The sequence below is a fragment of the Podarcis muralis genome, chromosome 3 (genome assembly GCF_964188315.1).
Source record: "Podarcis muralis chromosome 3, rPodMur119.hap1.1, whole genome shotgun sequence".
In the NCBI taxonomy this organism is placed as follows: domain Eukaryota; kingdom Metazoa; phylum Chordata; class Lepidosauria; order Squamata; family Lacertidae; genus Podarcis; species Podarcis muralis.
In genome coordinates, this window is record NC_135657.1 from 70,327,501 (window position 1) to 70,347,628 (window position 20,128).

The 20,128-nt window shown below is 41.7% G+C and overlaps 1 protein-coding gene and 1 long non-coding RNA gene across 2 annotated transcripts in view; one reads left to right on the forward strand and one right to left on the reverse strand.

The window, feature by feature from the left end:
- The window catches only part of REV3L (REV3 like, DNA directed polymerase zeta catalytic subunit), a 59,846-nt gene that overhangs the window by 38,498 nt on the left and 1,220 nt on the right, over nucleotides 1-20,128 (forward strand). The window contains exons 19-31 of the mRNA XM_028723189.2: nucleotides 3,037-3,152; nucleotides 5,447-5,565; nucleotides 7,657-7,775; nucleotides 9,011-9,152; nucleotides 9,721-9,965; nucleotides 10,648-10,756; nucleotides 11,626-11,832; nucleotides 13,376-13,485; nucleotides 14,889-15,003; nucleotides 16,564-16,701; nucleotides 16,877-17,067; nucleotides 17,774-18,020; nucleotides 19,052-19,261. Of these exons, the coding sequence (XP_028579022.2) occupies nucleotides 3,037-3,152; nucleotides 5,447-5,565; nucleotides 7,657-7,775; nucleotides 9,011-9,152; nucleotides 9,721-9,965; nucleotides 10,648-10,756; nucleotides 11,626-11,832; nucleotides 13,376-13,485; nucleotides 14,889-15,003; nucleotides 16,564-16,701; nucleotides 16,877-17,067; nucleotides 17,774-18,020; nucleotides 19,052-19,261 (2,068 nt within the window). The remainder of the gene's footprint in view (nucleotides 1-3,036; nucleotides 3,153-5,446; nucleotides 5,566-7,656; nucleotides 7,776-9,010; nucleotides 9,153-9,720; nucleotides 9,966-10,647; nucleotides 10,757-11,625; nucleotides 11,833-13,375; nucleotides 13,486-14,888; nucleotides 15,004-16,563; nucleotides 16,702-16,876; nucleotides 17,068-17,773; nucleotides 18,021-19,051; nucleotides 19,262-20,128) is intronic.
- Nucleotides 9,332-20,128, reverse strand: part of LOC144327279 (uncharacterized) — a 218,423-nt gene continuing 207,626 nt past the window's right edge. Inside the window, exons 2-3 of the long non-coding RNA XR_013392275.1 lie at nucleotides 12,706-19,811; nucleotides 9,332-12,327 (exon numbers count right to left, since the gene is read on the reverse strand). This is a non-coding gene — a long non-coding RNA (uncharacterized LOC144327279). The remainder of the gene's footprint in view (nucleotides 12,328-12,705; nucleotides 19,812-20,128) is intronic.

Here is a 20,128-nt window from a genome sequence, read left to right on the forward strand (position 1 = left end):
TGCCGCCCCAAGCCTTGCGCACACCTGCCCGAAGCACGGGGCGCCCTCCGGAGGGCTCTTCGGGCTGCAGGCTGCCGCCCCAAGCCTCGCACACCCGGCGGGACCTCCCGCCGGGCGCGCAAGGCTTGCGGACACCCGCCCGAAGCACGGGGAGCCCTCCGGAGGGCTCCCCGTGCTTCGGGCTGCTGCCCGCAAGCCTTGTGAGCCCACAGAAACTCCCGCCGGGCTTGCAAAGCTTGCGGATAGCTTCCTGAAGCCTGGGGAGCGAGAGGGGTCGATGCCTCTCGCTCTCCAGGCTTCAGCGAAAGCCTGCATTCGCCCCATAGGACGCACACACATTTCCCCTTCGTTTTTGGAGGGGGGAAATTGCGTCCTATGGGGCGAAAAATACGGTAATTCAAATAATAATAACCCACATTTTCATTTTAAAAAACTAAGCACTTCTAGACGGGGGAAATTTTTGGGGGTTTTTTTTAAGGAATCATAAAGTATGTTGACTGTGTTCTTTTAAACACACACACACACACACCCTTCCTTGAAGCATGGTGGCCCTGGATAGTGCCTTTATGGCAGCAAATACTGTTTAAAGTTTTTTAGCAGTAAACTCTGAAACTTTAAAGAAGCGTCCACAATGCCCACTCTTGAGGAAGAACCCTTCTGCAGATGGAGATATAGATGACCTAGAGAGCCCTTTAGGACCACTATAACAGCAAAGTTGTAGCAGCTCTGCTGAAGTTTCATACAACAGCAGTAGCCAGCCAGAAGAATGGTGGCAACAGTGGACAGGCTAAGGAGGCCACCGTTCTGCTGCCCATCCCAATCCACTACTGGGTACTGTGAATAGTGGGTGGGCTGGCTTGAGCCATAACAGATTAGAAAACCATCGAAGAAATCAGGTTGCCATCCTTACCAGTATGTAACAACTAAACTAAAGGCATTCCTCAGTCTATCAATCATAAGATTTTGGCTGGGAAGCTACATGGTTTAGGCTCAGAGTGCTGAAAAAGTCAAAAGGAAAGTCACTCTTCATTAAAATACTGAGCAAGAGTAGCATACGCACATCACGCAGTTCCAATGTCCAGAGTGTCTCACCTCTGCTCACAAGGAGGCATAGAAAGCTGACGTGTTAAGCAAAGTTTTATGGAATAACATTTTTAGATACTTACCATAATTCAAAGAGCAGCAGTATTACATGGCAGCAGCTTCTAGTGCAATGTTGGAGGCTGCTTCTGAAGTATATTATCTAGGCTTTTTCTGTAAATAGAGCCTTAGAAGCCTTGCTGCGTGTGCAGAATTTACCTGGTTGTGTCTCATCATTTTATAAGACAATGCAGTTTGAAGGATAAGCATGAAATTATAGCAAATGAACTTTCTATAGCGCATGTTACTTTTGCAGAGGGAGCTAAGGAATTGCTCCTGCCTTGTGGTGAAATGTGTACATGATTCCTGCAGTGATGTATATTCTCACTGAGCTTGTAATGTGGTACCTGGGTCTAGTTTTTTATGTGAAGGAAATATTTTGTATGGACAAACATTCAGTCATATGGGCTCCAAGCAGCAGTCTTGATATAGTACAACATTTATATACTGCTTGATTGTAAGAGAGCCTCTAAGCAACTCAAAAAAATATAAAGCAAAACATTAAAACTCTCAGTGAAACTAAATCCCACATTATCTCTGCCAACTGGACAATGTAACTCTGCCATAATTTCCCCCTACTTATGTGAAACATTACTGATTCCTCAAACGTGGTGATATTTTCTCCTCTTATTTGAATTAAAGTTATCGAGAACTCACTATAAGTATTGCTTGTGAGAATCAGAGCTTCCAAGTGGTGGTTTTCTACATGGCTACCGTCAGTGCTTTTTTCTGGGGATACGCAGGGGTACGCATACCCCTAAACATTTTGTGAATCTAAGTTTGGCTTCATTGAGGGGCAGTATTTCAATATGAGTAGGATAATGAGAGTACCCCCAAACATTTTTTTAAAGAAAAAAGCACTGGCTACCATGATTCATATGGTTACTACAGTGCTTTCTTGAAGTGCCCCGATCACACAAGTCACAAAAAGTATAAACGGCCCTTGTATGGAGATACCAATTCTCTTTCAAATGCAGCCTCTGTATGAGTGTTGCTGGCATTTGAACCAGCATATTGCATCACATCTAAAGCAGGCAAAGTATTTACTAGCTAAGTTCAAAATAATTATGTATCACACAGCAACCTTCCAGGGGACACATCTTTCTTTAACCAATGGGAATTTCAAACATGGAGCTTATGACATGGCATAAGGACCTGCTGTTTTAAAAGTAACAACATGTCACTATACATACCTAAACTGGCTCTTTGGATCCTAGCCTTTCCCCCTCCCCATGGGAACTAGAAGGGAATTCTCCACCAGTTATTTGTGGTTAATTGCTTGTATTTCCAAAATTGTCATTAGAAAATATACATATTAGACCTAATCCAGAGAAAGCACCAAGGGAATGATATACAAAACTATGGATACATGGCACTTCATGCTTACACTTGGGTACAAGTTTCCACATGGGGATAAATACAGAATTTTTGTTATTTGTAATTAAATGTATTCAGTTCTTCTCCCTAGCCCCATCCACTTGGCAGACTTTTGCATACTCAGTACCTTTTTTTGTGTAGATTGTGTTTTCTCACGGTATGTGCTTCCTTCTTTACTCAAGCAAGACTTCTTCATGTTTATCTTAGGCTGCTGGAATTAAATTCAGTATAAATTTGTTGAGTTTATAATTTTATTTATTTAACAGAGTTTATATACTGCATACTAGAACAACAATGACCTCTAAGCAGTTTACAACAAAATATAAAACATCCATTAAAAATACCTGTAAAAGCAAAGATTAAAAGCAAACAACATAACATGGTAAAATAGAAAAAATGAGTAATTTTTAAAAGCATACTTTTAGTTAACGTGAAATGCTAAAATTACATGTCGAGTAGGTTTGCTGAAACAAAAAAGAGCACATGGTTCTATGAAGAAAATGTATGTTCTCTTTTTAGGTATGATCCAGATATTTTGCTGGGCTATGAAGTTCAGATGCATTCCTGGGGATACCTCTTGCAGAGAGCTGCTGCTCTAGGTGTTGATTTATGCCAAATGGTCTCACGTGTTCCAGGTGTGTTTATGATTCTAAGGTTCCTAATTCTAAAGTAAAGCTACCTCTCCCTGCCCTTCTTTCCTTTTTTTCCTCTTCCCATCTCAAACTCCATCTCAAACTGCATGCACCTCCATGCTGGAAACTGAGGGCGATCGCCTCAAAAAAGATCAACAACTTGCCACTGCCAATCATCCAGATTTTCACTTCTATTTTAGGGTTTCATTTTCTTAATTTGGGGTTCAAAAAAATAGGGGGCATCTCATACATGGAAAAATATGGTGTTCCTGTCCCATTTTAGTGTTTTTCACTGTCTCTCACTAGGAAGCTTGACTGCATTCATTCTGTTCAGTCAGCTAGCAAGGATCCTTCTTTCAGTTTTCTGTATTAGAGTAGTAGTTGTTTATCTTTTGTTTGAAGAGATGGGAGCAGAAATAGATGAAGCAGCTAGCCAAGGGAGAAGCATTTGAGTACCTAAGTCACTGCAATGAACAGTGGGAGAGCCATATCCTGTGTAGAGTCCACAGGATAAGAACCTGAGGAAGAGTGACTAAATATAAACCAATTTGCATAATGGAAACCATATAGAACTGTGGTCATCTTCACACACTACTTTAAACCTAGGGTGTGGAACTGAATCCGACCAATGGGTTGGAGTCGTACTTTGCCTGCCCACCTATCAATCACCTGATGTCCCAGTGACATCAGGCAATCCATTTTCCTTTGATCACACAATTTGAATTAAGAAAGAATGGGTAAAGGCACACTTTGCAGGCTCCAATGGTTAGCTGGTTGTTGGTAGTCACAAAGCCCTATGTCTTTGCAAGCATCAGCATGATAATCAGGGCTTGCAAAGGCACAGGGCTTTGCTGGAACAGCTGATCTTCAGTACCTTCAAACCCCACTTTCAGCAGGGAGCTGCAACTTTATCCCTCATCATATATGAGGTGTAGGGCAGGTGGCTGTGTCTTGTAGAAGGTGGCTTCACGGGCCAAATGGGTAATCCTGATGGGCCTAACTAGGCCCATGTGAGGGTTCCCCCTCACTACTTAAAATCATAGTTAAGCTTAGTTGTAATTTAAAGGGTACAGTGTGCTGGTGCACATGGCCAAAATCACAGGCACTTTGCTCTTTTCCTGCTGTTGATAGCTAAGCCATGGTCTGGGTTAGTTTTACATCATCATCATCATCATCATGTAATTTATTATTTATAACCCCGCCCATCTGTGGGCTCATGGTTTGTTCCCTCCAAACAAAGAAAGCTAGCGGTGAAGGGACTAGCATTTAGCTTGTGGTTTCTTTGGAGGGAGAGAGAAAAAGCCCAGGTTCATCCGTAACATTAAACCAAACCATGGCTTTGCTCTTGGCAACATAGCAGCAGGAATGAGGAAGAAGTAAAGTGCCCACAATTTCAGCCCATAGCCCCAGCTTTCACTTAACTATGGTTAAGGTTAGCTATGTTTTGAAGTGACATGCAAACCATGAGTAGTGCAGTGGATGTGGCTTCTGGACAATTTATATGAGTGATGAAACCTTGGAATATGATAAAAAGTAAGTACCGTATTTTTCCATGTATAAGACGACCTTTTTTTGAATTTTTTTGTGATAAATTGAGGGTCATCTTATACACGGGTTAATATGCTAAGTAAGCAAGGGCTGGTGCTACAGCGGTGACAGGGAAATGTCAGCGAGGAGGCTGCTTACCCGCTCTTCCTGGCTTAGGAAGAGTATTTGGTGAGTGCCAGTATGCGGTGTATTGCGGCCCCAGTCCCGTCAGCCAGAGCAGGGGATCGTCAAAAAGCTGCTCAACAACTCGGCGAACTTACAAAAGAAGCTAAACAACTGTTGAGGGCTCCCAAAAATAGGGGTCGTCTTATACATGGGGTCGTGTTATACACAGAAAAATATGGTAAGTTGTAAGGGCAAAGATTTTAAAAACACAAAATAATGAACATTTCTGGTTCTTCTAGTGCATGGATTACGGATATGCACTACAGATGCTACAGGTGACTTTAACATGTGTGAGCAGAAATTGGGAGAGTCTGCAAACCAGATTCCATTATAAAATCAGACCTGCATTCCTAAGTAGAATAAAAAGAAAACCAACAACAAACCACAAAGATTTTCATATTTGCTGTAACATACTATCTAGCGGCAGTATTTTGGCCTTTTTTGTGTTATTCTTGCCAGAAAGATTGACCACCACTGCTCTAGTTTGTAGGTTCAGAAGATGACTCTTCCTTCTAATAAATATTTCATTGTATTTGTACTAAAGTTGATTTGAGTTGCTGAAATATTCTCTTTTAATGATTTAGATGATAAAAAAGAAAACAGATTTACTTCAGATCAAGATGAATATGGGTCTGATACAATGAGTGAAATAAACATTGTTGGAAGGGTTATGCTGAATATCTGGAGAATTATGAGAAATGAGGTAAACTCTGGCAAAATCATAAATAACCTACTTTGAAATAAATGCAATATTTTCAAAATAATAAACCATTTTCTTGTCTTGGAGTTTGCAAATTTGTATCTCCTTCTTCCCATATGCTTGTATCAGTACAGGAAATATGAAATCCATGGAACTGTAGTTATAATCATAGTCTTCCATTATTTTGTTGAGCTGATGCTTTACTCTATAGCAGTGTTTCCCAACCGGTGTTCCGCGGCACACGAGTGTGCCGTGAGACGTTGCCTCGTGTGCCGCGAGATGCCTGGAGGGAGGCGGGCGAGTCGGGCGGCGAGAGGCGGGGCGGCGGCGGCGAGGAGAGGCCGCGCCTCCTGCTGTTGCCTGGCGCTCCTCCTCGCAGCCGGAAGCGCTGCCTGGGCGCCTCCGCGCGACTCTGCCTCGCTGGGTTTGGTCTCCCAGCAGAGACGGGTCACACGCGCCCCTCCCTCCCTCCCTCAGCCTGCGCGGAGGGAAAGCCAGAGAGAGGCATCGCTCCTGCGCAGCGGGAGAGGGAGCAGCCGGAGCGATGCCCCAAACGAACGCATGGGACCGGAGGGGAAATCCTCTCCGAGGCGGATTGAGCGCAGCTGAGAGAAGCCTTTCGAGGAGCTGCCGTGTCCCCTGGAAACCCCCTTCCCAGCTCTGCCTCAGCCGCCGCCGCCTCAGTTGCCGCCGTCCCTCAGTCCCTCGCTCTGCTGCCTCCTCCCACCCCCAAAGCTTGGAGGTTCCCCAGCAAGGGGGAGGGAAAAAACTTTCACTTTTGTGCGTCCCTCCCGGCGTGACGCTGCGCGCTGACGTCACGGGGCGGGGCTTTAATGGTGGTGTGCCGCGAGATTTTTTTTCAGTAAACAGGTGTGCCGTTGCCCAAAAACATTTGGGAAACACTGCTCTATAGCATATTCCACTCACATAACCTATTCTCTGTTCAAAGGCCAAGTTGCATTTCAGCACTGGCTGCCTACTGGTCTAATTCCTTGGTTATTACACTTGCTGATATTATTAATTATACTTTCTGTGTTGACAAATCAAAGAGTCCTATGAGACCTGAAAGGCTAACAAATGAATTGTGTATGTTTTCAGGGGCCAGAGCCATTATCAGATACAGAAAGGAGCATCTGATAAAATGATCTCTGGTCTTTGATGGTTTATGCCACAATTGACTTGGCATAGGTCTCTTTGTTTTTGCTGCAAATTATGTAATGAATTTGTAATGTAATGATTATGTAATGAAAAAAAGCATGGCCGTAAGACATTTCTAATTCTTGGTGAAAAACCAGTTGTTTCCCCCCTTAGTCCCTCTAATTGTCTACTTTATGGGTGTTTGAACTTCCTTTTGCATGTTCAGGTGATGATCTGCGCTCCCCCCCCCCCCCCGCTGCAGGCTGAGCCCCACCAGCAGTGGTTGCACCTGTTGACTTCCTGGGTTGACTTCCTTCCCTTCCCTTCTGGTCCATTCCTGGGTTATGAAAAGTTGGCCTGGCCTGGGCCTCAACAGTGCTGTCAACTTCCATTCTTGTCTTATAGCACACTTCACCTTACAATTGATTAAGTTGCTGGTTAATTTTACTCATAGTCACAACTGGCTTAGCAGTTACAAAGGTAGTGTCTTCCCCACAGCAATGTTCTTCAATGGTGATTCAATTAAATTGCCCTGTAGTTTCATCACAACTGTGTGGCAGACCTTGAAGACAGTCAAATACATAGCAGGGGCTGCCTCCCCATTGCAGGACCCTCACAATGGATCTTGGGGTTACTTCAGAGCCAAACCCAGCTCACGGGCTAGCAAGCCTGCAAAACACCCAGGGCGGTTGCAGTGATAGCTCATAATACCAGTCTATACATAGGTGGGCCTGAGCTTGCCTTCTTTCCATTGATAGTTTCCAAGTATTCGAGCTGAGTGGTTGTTTTGAACCTGAATCCTTGTTCTGTGCTATGCCATGCCAAACTCTGTGTAAGCTATAACCAGTAAAAGTTGTGAGCATTTTTAAACATACCCTGTAATTCTTACTCTTCCACTCCACCTTACCAGGACAAATTATATAGGCATATGATCATACAAGTCTTCTCTTATTTTAGGTGACTCTAACTAACTATACTTTTGAAAATGTGGGCTTTCATATACTTCATCAGCGCTTTCCACTGTTTACCCCTCGCGTTCTGTCTGATTGGTTTGACAACAAGACAGACATCTATCGGTAAGTACCAGTTCTTACGAGTATTTTAAAGTATGCTTCCTGAATCAAAGTCTGATCTGTTGTATATAAAGTTTTCAAACCAAATGAAAACTTGATTAGCAAGGAAAAAATAAAACAAAGTTGGCTCCTGACAGAAGAATAACAAATGTGCTGCCAATCCATAGTGCACAATTCAACTTTCTACCCATGTCATTTGATCAGTTAAGGCAGCACTGACCAATGTGGTGCCTTCAAGATGATTTAGGACTACAGTTCCCATCAATCCCAACCATCATAGCCTATGGTCATGGATGACAGCAGTTGTAGCCCAACGTACTCTGGGGGCCATCGCATTGGCTACCTTTGACTTAGTCAAGTTTGCATACCACTCCTGCATGACCAGGTACCAATGGAGGTGGATCAAGTGGCTACTTCAACAGACTCAGTGAAGATGTGGTGCTCATGTGCGAAGCACTGATATTTTCAAAGATATACTGTATATTGCTGAATATCAGACATAAGTAGTTATGTAACATGGTTGCTGATCACAGGAGTGGCAACTGTGCTGTAAATGCAGTATGTTAACTAGACTTTATCATTGTTGTATATCTCAAGTGTAACAGAACTTCATGGTGCAGTTTTCCTTCCAGTTTATTCAAGCAATAAATAACAAATTGCTATCCCTTAATAGCTAGGATAACTGAATTCATGCACCAGTGATAAGAATGACCTTGAAATTATTGAAGCTAAGAAAAAGCAAATCTAATTGAGAAAAAAAGTAGTCATGCTACTTTAGAAGTGACTTAGTGCATTGTTTTCATAATGCATCAAATTAATAACGAGTGGCATAGTAAGTCACTCCACTTCTAATTTTAAGGTATAAAATCTGTGGCACCTTATTTCAAAGCTCTGAATTGCCCTTCCCAGCAGCTTCATTTATATATTAAGTAACATAGAGGACAAGGCCGTGGTGTGGAACAGTAGTCCCCCAGCACCACATTCTGGATATGGTGCAACAGAAAGAACAAAAAATAAACCAAGGAACAACCCATTCAGGTGGTCCAGAAAGATACCATGGTTGATTATTACTGGACTTAACCTTAATCTTATGTTAAAAGCCTCCAAGAGAACTAGTAGGGCTGCACATCAGTTTATTAGAGCTGCAAACTGTTGATTACTGCCTTGAAAGTTTTTTTCCCCTAGAGCATCCTTTAAGACTTTTAAGATTTTTGTATGTTTATTATTTGATTTTAAAGCTGGAAAATGATTGATTATTACACAAGCCGTGTCCGTGGAAATCTCCAGCTGTTAGAACAAGTGGACTTAATTGGCAGAACAAGTGAAATGGCAAGGCTTTTTGGAATTCAGTTCTTGCATGTATTAACAAGAGGATCGCAGGTAAGCTGTCCTTAATATTTTTGAGAAGTTGTGAGGACCTCAGAATTTTTCTCACGTTTTGAACCCTGGAAGTTTTCACAAACAAGGGGTCATTTCTAAAAGACATTAAAAATCCAATTGCCACTGGCCTTGCTGCTTATTAGGAAAATAATATTAAGTGTATAGCCGTACTAGATCAGTATTTTTTTAAAAAATAGAATTTTTATTTGCAAATATAAGAAAGAGAAAAGAGGATGAAAACATTGCCAGCAGACATTAACAGTAAGAATACTCCATCAATTCTAATTTAAACATACAGGTCAATATAAGCAGTTTCTGTGCTCCAGTGGGTATCTAAACAAGACTGGCAGTTAACAAGGCATACATTTGAATATAGAAAAGAGGTGAAATCTTCTGTGAAGTAGTAGACAGTGGGTGTTTTGACCTTCCAGACTTGTAATGTCTCTTAACCACCATAAAGGCTCACAAAGTCCACTTATATTGTCTGTTAGTTCCCACACCACAGGAAGATATTTTAAGAATACATGAACATTCAAAAGTATCAGTAATTAATGTTTTTCTTTTGTAGTACCGTGTGGAGTCAATGATGTTACGTATTGCCAAACCAATGAATTACATTGCTGTTACACCGAGTGTCCAGCAACGAGCTCAAATGAGAGCCCCTCAGTGTATTCCTTTAATAATGGAGCCAGAATCCCGATTCTACAGTAATGCTGTCCTTGTACTAGATTTTCAATCTTTATATCCATCTATTGTGATAGCATACAACTACTGTTATTCCACATGCTTGGGACATATTGAGAACTTGGGAAAGTAAGTATTAAATATTTAAAATCTAGATGCATTTTCTCTGCTACTTAATAAGTACTTGAAAGATCAAATGGAATATATTTAGCCCACCACTTCTCAAACCATGCAGCCAGGAAGTTGTTTTTCTTGTAAAAAAAGAAATTGTCGTCTGGGATTTTTGTAATTCTATTAATCTACTTCTTGGCTGCAGAGACAGAACTTGTGAACAGCATTTTTGAAATATACAATTTTAGAAGTGCATCAAAACAAGTGTGTAACTCTGACTGCGTGTGGGTGGGTGGATTCAGTCTCCCACACATGCATACCAAGGAATAAGTAGATGAAATATGGGAGGAAAAGGTGTGTTTCAAATATATATATTGCAGATGATACAAGGACTCAGTGATGTTGGAAGGTGGGCACACTCCAATATGATTATCTCTAATGAAATATTTTGTTAATATTGATCCTTAAATTGTAAGTTATTTGCTGATAAGAACATAAGGAGGGGTTGCTGGATTACAAAGAGAAGGCTAGAGCATGAGAGAGACTAAGAGATACAAATCTGATGTAAAATTAAAACAGGTACTGTATTTATGCTGCCATAGCACTAAATAGTGTGTAGCATGGGATAAATCTCATCTATGAATAGCAGTTAGTCTGTGATGTTACTTGAGGATTCAGTACACTTTGTCTTATCTTTCAGATACGATGAATTTAAGTTTGGCTGCACTTCTCTGAGAGTATCTCCTGATTTGCTATATCAACTTCGTCATGACATCACAGTGTCACCCAGTGGAATTGCTTTTGTTAAGGTAATGCTTTATTCTTCTTGTTGACATTTTATGTTTAACTTGTTATTTCTACTTCTATCTTGCTTTCTGGAAGAAAAAAGACACTGAAGCATGAAATGTAAATATGTTAAGCATATTAATAAACAGGAGGCAGTATCTACAGTAGGCATGGGGAACCAGCCCACATGCCAGCAAGGCCATTTCACCAAAGCCATACCCGCCTGTCAATCAGCTGACATCATTCCAATGTGCACATAATATCAGGTGATGGGTGAAATGGCAGGGTTCCATTCTGCTTTAGGTATGCTCCTCCTCCCTGCCCAGTTCTGCGTGCAAAACCAAAGCAGGATTTAACCCATATTTGTTAGCTGATGCAGGGAGTTTACATCCTGCTCAGTTTGGCTGTTCCTGGGAACAGGCACCTGCAGGTTAAGCAGCAGGATTTAACCCACTATTCAGCAGATGAGCAGAGAGTTTGATACTGTTTGGTGCTTGCTTTGTCAGCACACATTCCCTGCTATGAACACCACCCCACAGATCAACTTTGACAAGTGGGTGGGACTGGCCACCTACCAGTCACTTGATCAGATGATTGACAGGTGGGTGGCTCTGACTCAGCTGTCAAAGTTGTTGCATGAAAGTGGGGGCAGACAAAGCTCTGGCCCACTGGGGATGGGGAGGAGAGAGAACTCATACTCCACCTTAACTCCCAGAGGGAAAAATTACCTGGTTACCAGTAGTGTAAAAATTATCTGATAAGCAGCATTACAAACATTTGACCTAACAGTGGTGTACTGTAAACCACCCTACAATAAACAGAATTAATGTTGGTGCTAAACATATATTTTTATTATTAAATGTTAATTCTTAATGGTGTTGTTTTTGTGCAGCCTTCAGTAAGAAAAGGTATATTGCCAAAAATGTTAGAAGAAATTCTGAAGACTAGAATCATGGTGAAGCAATCAATGAAAGCTTATAAAAATGACAAAGCCATCACTCGAATGCTTGAAGCACGTCAGCTTGGCCTTAAGCTCATAGCAAATGTCACATTTGGTTATACTTCTGCTAATTTTTCTGGAAGGATGCCATGTGTAGAGGTAAGTGATGAAAGTAAAGTGTAAAGATATTTCAGGGACAAGAAAACAATAATAATAATTTATTATTTATACCTCGCCCATCTGGCTGAGTTTCCCCAGCCACTCTGGGCGACTTCCAATCGAGTGTTAAAAACAATATAGCATTAAATATTAAAAACTTCCCTAAACAGGGCTGCCTTCAGATGTCTTTTAAAGATAAGATAGCTACTTATTTCCTTCACATCTGAAGGGAGGGCGTTCCACAGGGCGGGCGCCACTACCAAGAAGGCTCTTTGTCTGGTTCCCTGTAACCTCACTTCTCGCAATGAGGGAACCGCCAGAAGGCCCTCGGTGCTGGATCTCAGTGTCCGGGCTGAATGATGGGGCTTGAGACGCTCCTTCAGGTATACAGGACCGAGGCCGTTTAGGGCTTTAAAGGTCAGCACCAACACTTTGAACTGTGCTCGGAAACGTACTGGGAACCAATGCTCCCAGTCTTCTTCACTATAATAATACCTAAAGGTAAAGGTAAAGGTACCCCTGCCCATACGGGCCAGTCTTGACAGACTCTAGGGTTGTGCGCCCATCTCACTTAAGAGGCCGGGGGCCAGCGATGTCCGGAGACACTTCCGGGTCACGTGGCCAGCGTGACAAAGCTGCATCTGGCGAGCCAGAGCCGCACACGGAAACGCCGTTTACCTTCCCGCCAGTAAGCGGTCCCTATTTATCTACTTGCACCTGGGGGTGCTTTCGAACTGCTAGGTTGCCAGGCGCTGGGACCGAGCAACGGGAGCGCACCCCGCCGCGGGGATTCAAACCGCCGACCTTTCGATCGGCAAGCCCTAGGCGCTGAGGCTTTTACCCACAGTGCCACCTGCGTCCCTATAATAATACCTACATTAAGGCAAAAGCTGATTCTTAACCTCAGTTCTCTGATTGTAAAATAGGAACAATGACTTCAAAGGGTCCTGAGGAGTACATGCAATTAAAGATTTATAAACACCTTAGGTTGGATCCAGAGTTACACAAGCATAAGGCCACTCATGCCACAAGGCTTTCCTGCTGCTCCTCTCTTGTGCCCACTTGAAAACTACTCTGGAAGACTGAGGAGACTGTCCTGCACAATGTGAAAAGGCAGGCTGGGAGCAGGCAGGAGCAGGCAATATTGGTAGAAATTGGACAAGGGAACATTGCTCCCATGCAACTCCTGAGCCTAAGCCCTTGTAATATCTATATGCATGCTTACTACTTGCAGTTGCTATTTCCTCTTGATGAATGCATCAATCCACAGAGCTATTTGGACACAGTCAAGAGAGTGACTTTTCTTATTTTTAAAGTTAACACGCACATGCCTTCTGTAAACTTCAGCACAAATTGCTTTTGAAACTTTTGTCTTATGGAGAAGAAGTAGGCTGCTGTTAATCAAAAAGATCAAACTTTCTACAGGGTTTATAGAATGAGTTACAGAAATTTCTGAATTGTGACCAGAGAACCTAAAACAATGATATATGCATGATCTGTCCACAAGAAAGATTTTATCAAGGTTTGTCTTTATATTTTGCAGATTGGTGATAGCATTGTGCACAAAGCCCGAGAAACCTTGGAACGAGCAATAAAACTGGTGAACGAAACAAAAAAATGGGGAGCACGGGTTGTATATGGAGACACAGATAGGTAATTAAAACTATTCTTTTGTTTGGGAGACTTTCCAACCAGCAATATGCCATTGACTGCCTTTCCTTCCCTTACCAGAAATTAGTAGATTTTGTAATATGCAACCTTTAAACCAGAGTAGGAATTTAATATGCACAATAGGTATGCTAGCTGGAAGAAACATTTGTTTTCTCAGCAACAAAATTATATATTTTGAATGCAAGGAAAATGTGTTTTTCCTGCAGCAGAAGTGTTTGAGGAAAGAGAGCCTGAACAACAGCAATTGTAAGTTTATTTCATGCACACACTTTTTTAAATTACATTTTTATACCGCCCTTCATCCAAGGACCACAGAGCGGTTTACAATATGAAAACACAAAAATATATAACATAATAACAAACAAAAACAATTAACCAAACACAGTTTAAAAGGCCATAATTATTTAATTCGCTGATGACCTTGGAGAAGAGGAATGTTTTTGTCTGGTGCCTAAAGATCGGTAACGAAGGCACCAGGCAAGCCTCCCTGGAGAGAACATTCCATAAACAGGGAGCCACTACAGAAAAGGTCCATTTGTGTTGTCACCCTCTGGACGTCTCATTGTGGAAGCAGATGAAGAAGAGCTTCAGATGATGATCGGAGAGTCTAGGTCTGCTCAGATGGGGAAAGGCGGTCCTTGAGGTATTGTAGTCCTGAGCTGTTTAAGGCTTTGTAAGCCAAAACCAGCACTTTGAGTTGGGCCCGGAAACTAATTGGCAGCCAGTGCAGCCAGGCCAGGATTGGCGTTGCATGCTCTTGTTCTGCTGAGCAACCTGGCCGCTGAATTCTGCACCAGCTGAAGTTTTTGAACCGTCTTCAGAGGTAGCCCCCCATATAACGTAACTAAGATGACTTCTGTTCTACTAGGATTAAGTTTCATTTCACCATCCCACATCCACTCCATTACAAACTTCAGATATATCTCTTTTGTGTATTTATCTTGGACTTTTATGTTGTGAACTGCCCTGAGATCTATGGATGAAGAGCACTATACCAATTTAATAAATAACAAATATCAATTGCTTACCTGTTCATTTTCTGTTTTTAGTCACAAGGAGAGAGAAAAAAGTTGCCATACTTTTGGAATATTTTTAGAGTGGGGAAGCTAAATACAGTGGTACTTCTGGATACGAACGGGATCCGTTCCAGATCCCCATTCGCATCCTGAAACGAACGTAACCCGCAGGTCGCGATTCACCGCTTCCGTGTATGCGCGTGACGGCATTTTGACAGTCTGCGCATGTGTGAGTGGCGAAACCTGGAAGTAACGCATTTCGTTACTTCTGGGTCACCGCGGAGCGCAACCTGAAAGCTCTCGACCTGAAGCATATTTAACCTGAGGTATGACAGTAGTCATTTCTTGATTTCCCTTATCTTATTTCAGCATGTTTGTACTACTGAAAGGAGCTACCAAGGAACAGTCTTTTAAGATTGGCCAGGAAATTGCTGAAGCTGTAACAGCTACCAACCCCAAACCAGTAAAACTGAAGTTTGAAAAGGTAAGAGAAATCTGAGTGTTACCTGACTGCAACATTTAACAGGACACCTTTCCAGAAAGTGACATAATGAGCAAGTTAAGAAATAGATATTTGAAACAAAGTATTAAAAGGAGAAGGAATTTGGATGGGAAAGCAAACTTGGGAAGAGCTGCTAGCTTACCACTTAAAGAAACAAAACCATAAAAAACAAAGACTGCCTCTAAAAAGGCACCTACGCCAAGCAGGATTGAACTTGCCATGCATCAGTGCATGCACAACAGTCCTGCTTTCTGCAGGAAGGCCAAGCTACATCTTGGCCTACCCCACACAAAGGGGGCACACATGAACATAAAAATACAGTGAGTGTGCCCAAACTCCCCCTACAAATGAATGCAATTTTGCACAGAAATTGCACTGAACTTATCATGCTTTGACTGAGGCTTTTCCACTGTTGCTGTTCATTGATTCACTGCCACCAACCTCATTGACATGCGGAGAAATGCCAGGGTCCTTAGTGACCTTCATCACACAGCTGTTCTGCTTTGCTGCAGGACATCAAACCCAGAACAAAAATCTCCCATTTTCCTCTCCAGAAGGGATTTGTGAGAGGGTACTAATATTAGAGTCCAGCTCTGGGGTTTCTTGGAACCTGCCCAAAAAGTCAGTAATGAAGGCGAGATGGCAGTATCATGGAATAGGTGGTTTAAATCTGCAAGGAAAGAGCAGACTTCCCTCAATTGGATTTAAATGCCTAATTTACAATCCATCACTTTCTTTTGTTTGTCAAACTGATTTTCCTTCTCTGTCTTTTCCTTCTGCTACACTTCCCTTTGTCGTCTTTATGCCTGACGGCAAGGCCCGCCTTTCTCCTTTTTTACTGTTGTGAGCAGGGAGCAAATATTTTGTCAGAAAAACTTGACAAAATAATAAAACAAAATTGCATGGTAAATGGTTTTTGAACTCCACAGTACCCAAGGGGTCAGAGAATGTTCTGCATTACACTTCTGTCCATGTCTGGTGGTATTATGAATACATTTGCAGTTCTGTCTAGCACAGTGATCAGGTTGATTGAATCATAACATAAGATGTTTGTACATTAATTGAATAAGGACAAAGATGTACATTTAGAGATTAACAAACATCCAGCCTAATTTTTTCCCAATTTAGGAAAAATGAAACATTTTTCAAATTCAGAAATTGATCTGCTCTAAATGTAAATATGCTTGAAAATATTTTATGGTTAACAGAAACTCTTTCAGTGTATCCAAGTGTTTACATGTACACAAGGAGGGCTTTCATATCCTCCCTTCTAGCCCCTAGTCCACACACAAGAAGAGCTCTTCAAATGGCTGTTTTTGAAGCTTCTCTTGAGTTGAGAAAGCCTGTCATGCATGCACGAATTTACCATCTCATCCTCTCACTTGGGGCCTAAAATAGAGTATGTTGCTTAGTAATGTAGATATATAGTTTATGGGTGACTTGGGTCTAATTATGAGCAGTAAAGAAGAAAAGCGTTCAGTCCAGAAGTTTGCCTGCATTTCTCTTATATCTAGACTTGCAAAGTTTTTCTTTGCATTGCAGGTCTATTTGCCATGTATTTTGCAAACCAAGAAGAGGTATGTTGGTTACATGTATGAATCACTGGAACAGAAGGACCCAGTATTTGATGCAAAAGGCATAGAAACTGTAAGAAGAGATTCTTGCCCTGCTGTTTCCAAGGTAAAGTGGCACAGGCATTTTATTGTGTTCAGAAGTTCTTTTTAGTACAATATCAGTTCCACATATTAGGGGGGAAACTCCAAAGGTGAAAGTTGAGGGATTCAGAATGGGAATGTTTAAAATGCCTTCGCTGTTTCAAATGACTATGAAATCTTTTTTAATACACTTTTTTCAGATGCTTGAGTGTTCTATCAAGTTGCTGTTTGAAACACGTGATATAAGTCATATCAAGCAGTATGTGCAAAATCAGTGCATGAAATTATTAGAAGGGAAGGCCAGCATGCAAGACTTCATATTTGCAAAGGAGTACAGAGGAAGTTCTACATACAGACCTGGAGCCTGTGTACCAGCTCTAGAAATCACAAGGTAATAAGGATATATAATGAATGGCACTGTGAGATCATTTTAGTTTATATTAAATCATTCTCGTTATGGGAGTTCAAAGATGGGTTAAATACCTACTACAGAAATTTATACTTCTAAGAATATCAGGATTTTATTACATTAAAATATAAAATATGCATCAGTGGGAGCTACTTAGCTGTAGTCCCTGCACTGCAGGGGTTTGGACTAGATGGCCCTTGGAGTCACTTCCAATGTGACAATTCTGTAGAAGATATATTTTCCATCAGCCAGGTCCTAAATACATCCACAGCTTGTTCTGCACTCTTCCTTCAGAGGGAAAAGTCTGGAATAGTGGTTCTGTCAGAAGCTCCAGACTTTGGGCAAAAGTATGGGGCCTCATAGTGCTCAACTTTGAAGGGGGGACTAAGAGCCCCAAAGTAGTAGATGATTGTGGGCAGAAGCAAGAAGAGGGGTGCTAAGCGAGGAACACACACACAGGTGGGGGGGTCCTGTTTGTGAGACTGGGGGGTTTCCTCAAAGAATGAGAAGTGCTTCTGGCTGAAGCTTCTCTTTTGTGTTTAATGTTGCTGTGCAAACTGGCAAGACTGATAGGAAAGGATTGCAATAATATATGGAGATTATTCATGGGAGTTGAAACAGGTACATAGATCTGTCTCTCTCATTTGTGGGCCATATATTTTGAGATTGATTTTATTTGTCCCAACAGAAGGATGCTTGCCTATGATCGGCGATCTGAGCCACGAGTTGGTGAAAGGGTGCCCTATGTCATTGTGTATGGCATGCCGGGGTTGCCTCTCATACAGTTGGTTAGGCGGCCGATTGAGGTTCTACAGGATCCAAACCTGCGTCTGAATGCCACTTACTACATCACCAAACAAATTCTTCCTCCGCTGGCTAGAATCTTATCACTTATTGGCATAGATGTTTTCAGCTGGTATCATGAATTACCAAGGGTAAGTAGGCGAAATAGTAAATTCTGGATATGGCTACAGCTGGAATGGAGTTTTTATAGATAAGTACAGTGGTACCTCGGGTTAAGAACTTAAATCATTCTGGAGGTCCATTCTTAACCTGAAACTGTTCTTAACCGGAGCTACCACTTAAGCAAATGGGGCCTCCCGCTGCCGCCGCGCGGTTTCTATTCTCATCCTGAAGCAAAGTTTTTAACCCGAGGTACTATTTCTGGGTTAGCGGAGTCTGTAACCTGAAGCGTCTGTAACCCAAGGTACCACTGTAGTTTAAAACAGTTAGTACTTCTCCTGGTTACTGAATTGGCTCTCTAACTATCAGTGTTATTCAACCAAATGGAGAGGGTAGAGGGTATTCCTACCAATGTGAGCCCGTGGCTGCTGTGGGAGGGAAGGTCCAGTTACCTGATGAATCACTAACAGGTTTGGGACAGGTTAACAAATAGATTTTCCTTCCAACCCCCTATCACTTGATGCAAGACTTACTAGGAAGAGGGTTGTAGGAAAGAGACTACCCATAGCAATAGCAATGCACAATAAAGAAAGAAGAAAGCAATAAAGCAAAACACAAACCTACAGGTTATGTATATGCAGACAAGGAGTTTGCTTGCTATAGACCCAAACCTCAGATTGTTCATACCTCTGGTTCCCACCTGGAATTAGTTGGCCAAATGGGAAACAAGGTATCTAAGGTGGATTTCCGCAACACATTAATAGGGCTGGCTTTCATCCATCCTGATATGATCAACCTTGTGTGTGGGCAGCCTCTCAAGAACGGTTTCACTTAGCATGTGGAGCTGATCTCAAAATGGGTGTTCAGCTCCACCTAGTGTTAGTAGGAAAAATCTCAGCTCCAACAGTTTTGAATGGACTTCTTGATATGTTTTGATATGTCTTTCGGAACATAGGATGCCAAGACCCAGCAATCTTTAATTTGAGAAGGTGTAAATTTGATCAACGTATGTTGGCAAAAATAGTTATTACTCATATGTATCAAATATTTTTAAACCCTGTAGATCCAGAAAGCTGCTACCACATCCCACAGCGAGCAGGAAAGCCGAAAAGGGACAATTTCCCAGTATTTCACCACTCTACACTGTCCTGTGTGTGATGAATTGACTCAGCATGGCATCTGCAGTAAATGTAGGAGCCAACCACAGCATGTGGTAGTGATTCTTAATCAAGAAATTCGAGAGCTGGAACGTAAACATGAACACCTAGCCAAGGTAGGGGAAATAATCTTTTATTTTGCTTCTAATAAACTTGAACCTAAATGAAACTCTTCTGAGGTGGAGAAAACAGCACCTTTTGTTTTTTAATAGTTAAGTATAACATGTTCCCTAATAAGCAAAATAACGAACTTTCACAAAAGGTATTCCAAAGGCATGAAAAAAGTGCTATCAAAGAAACTGGGAGGCTAATGAATGACCTTTTAATACAAAATTATGTTGAACTCCCTGATATTTTACACAAGAACCCCATCATAAAGATCTTCCTTTTATGTGACGGATTCTGTTTGCTTTGTACAGAAATTAAATCTGCATGAATTTGGTTGTAAACAGGTTTATTAAGCCACTCTTTTATCAAAGGATCACCATTCAGTTTCCACTTTGAAACTGCTAGAATTTCTGCCATTAAAAGTATATTCCCCACTGTTCTGTTAATTTCAATATATTAAGTACCAGGATTTAATGGAACTATACTCTCATAAATATTTTCAGTGTATTTATGTCCAATATACCTTAATCCCATATATATAGCCAAAATCAATCTTATCTGCAATGCAGCTCTTGCCGTTTATAAATCTCTTACCTTGCCAGATGCATATTACTAAAATATTGACTCAGCTAGAATTTTTGTTAAAATATGCTCCATTATTTATGCTTACTTTTTTCCTTTGAGTGAATGTGTTCTCAACTGGAATGTGAGCTCCCTCCTGCAATGCAGGAAAAGGCTGTTTTCCCATATGGGGATCCAACCTGTAGCGTGGGCATCGCTGCTGTGTTTTTATGGGGTTGGTTGATTCTGGCCTTTCCGTCCCTCTCTCTCGAAAGCCCATTCATTTCCTACCACCCTCCTCACGTTGTTTTTAG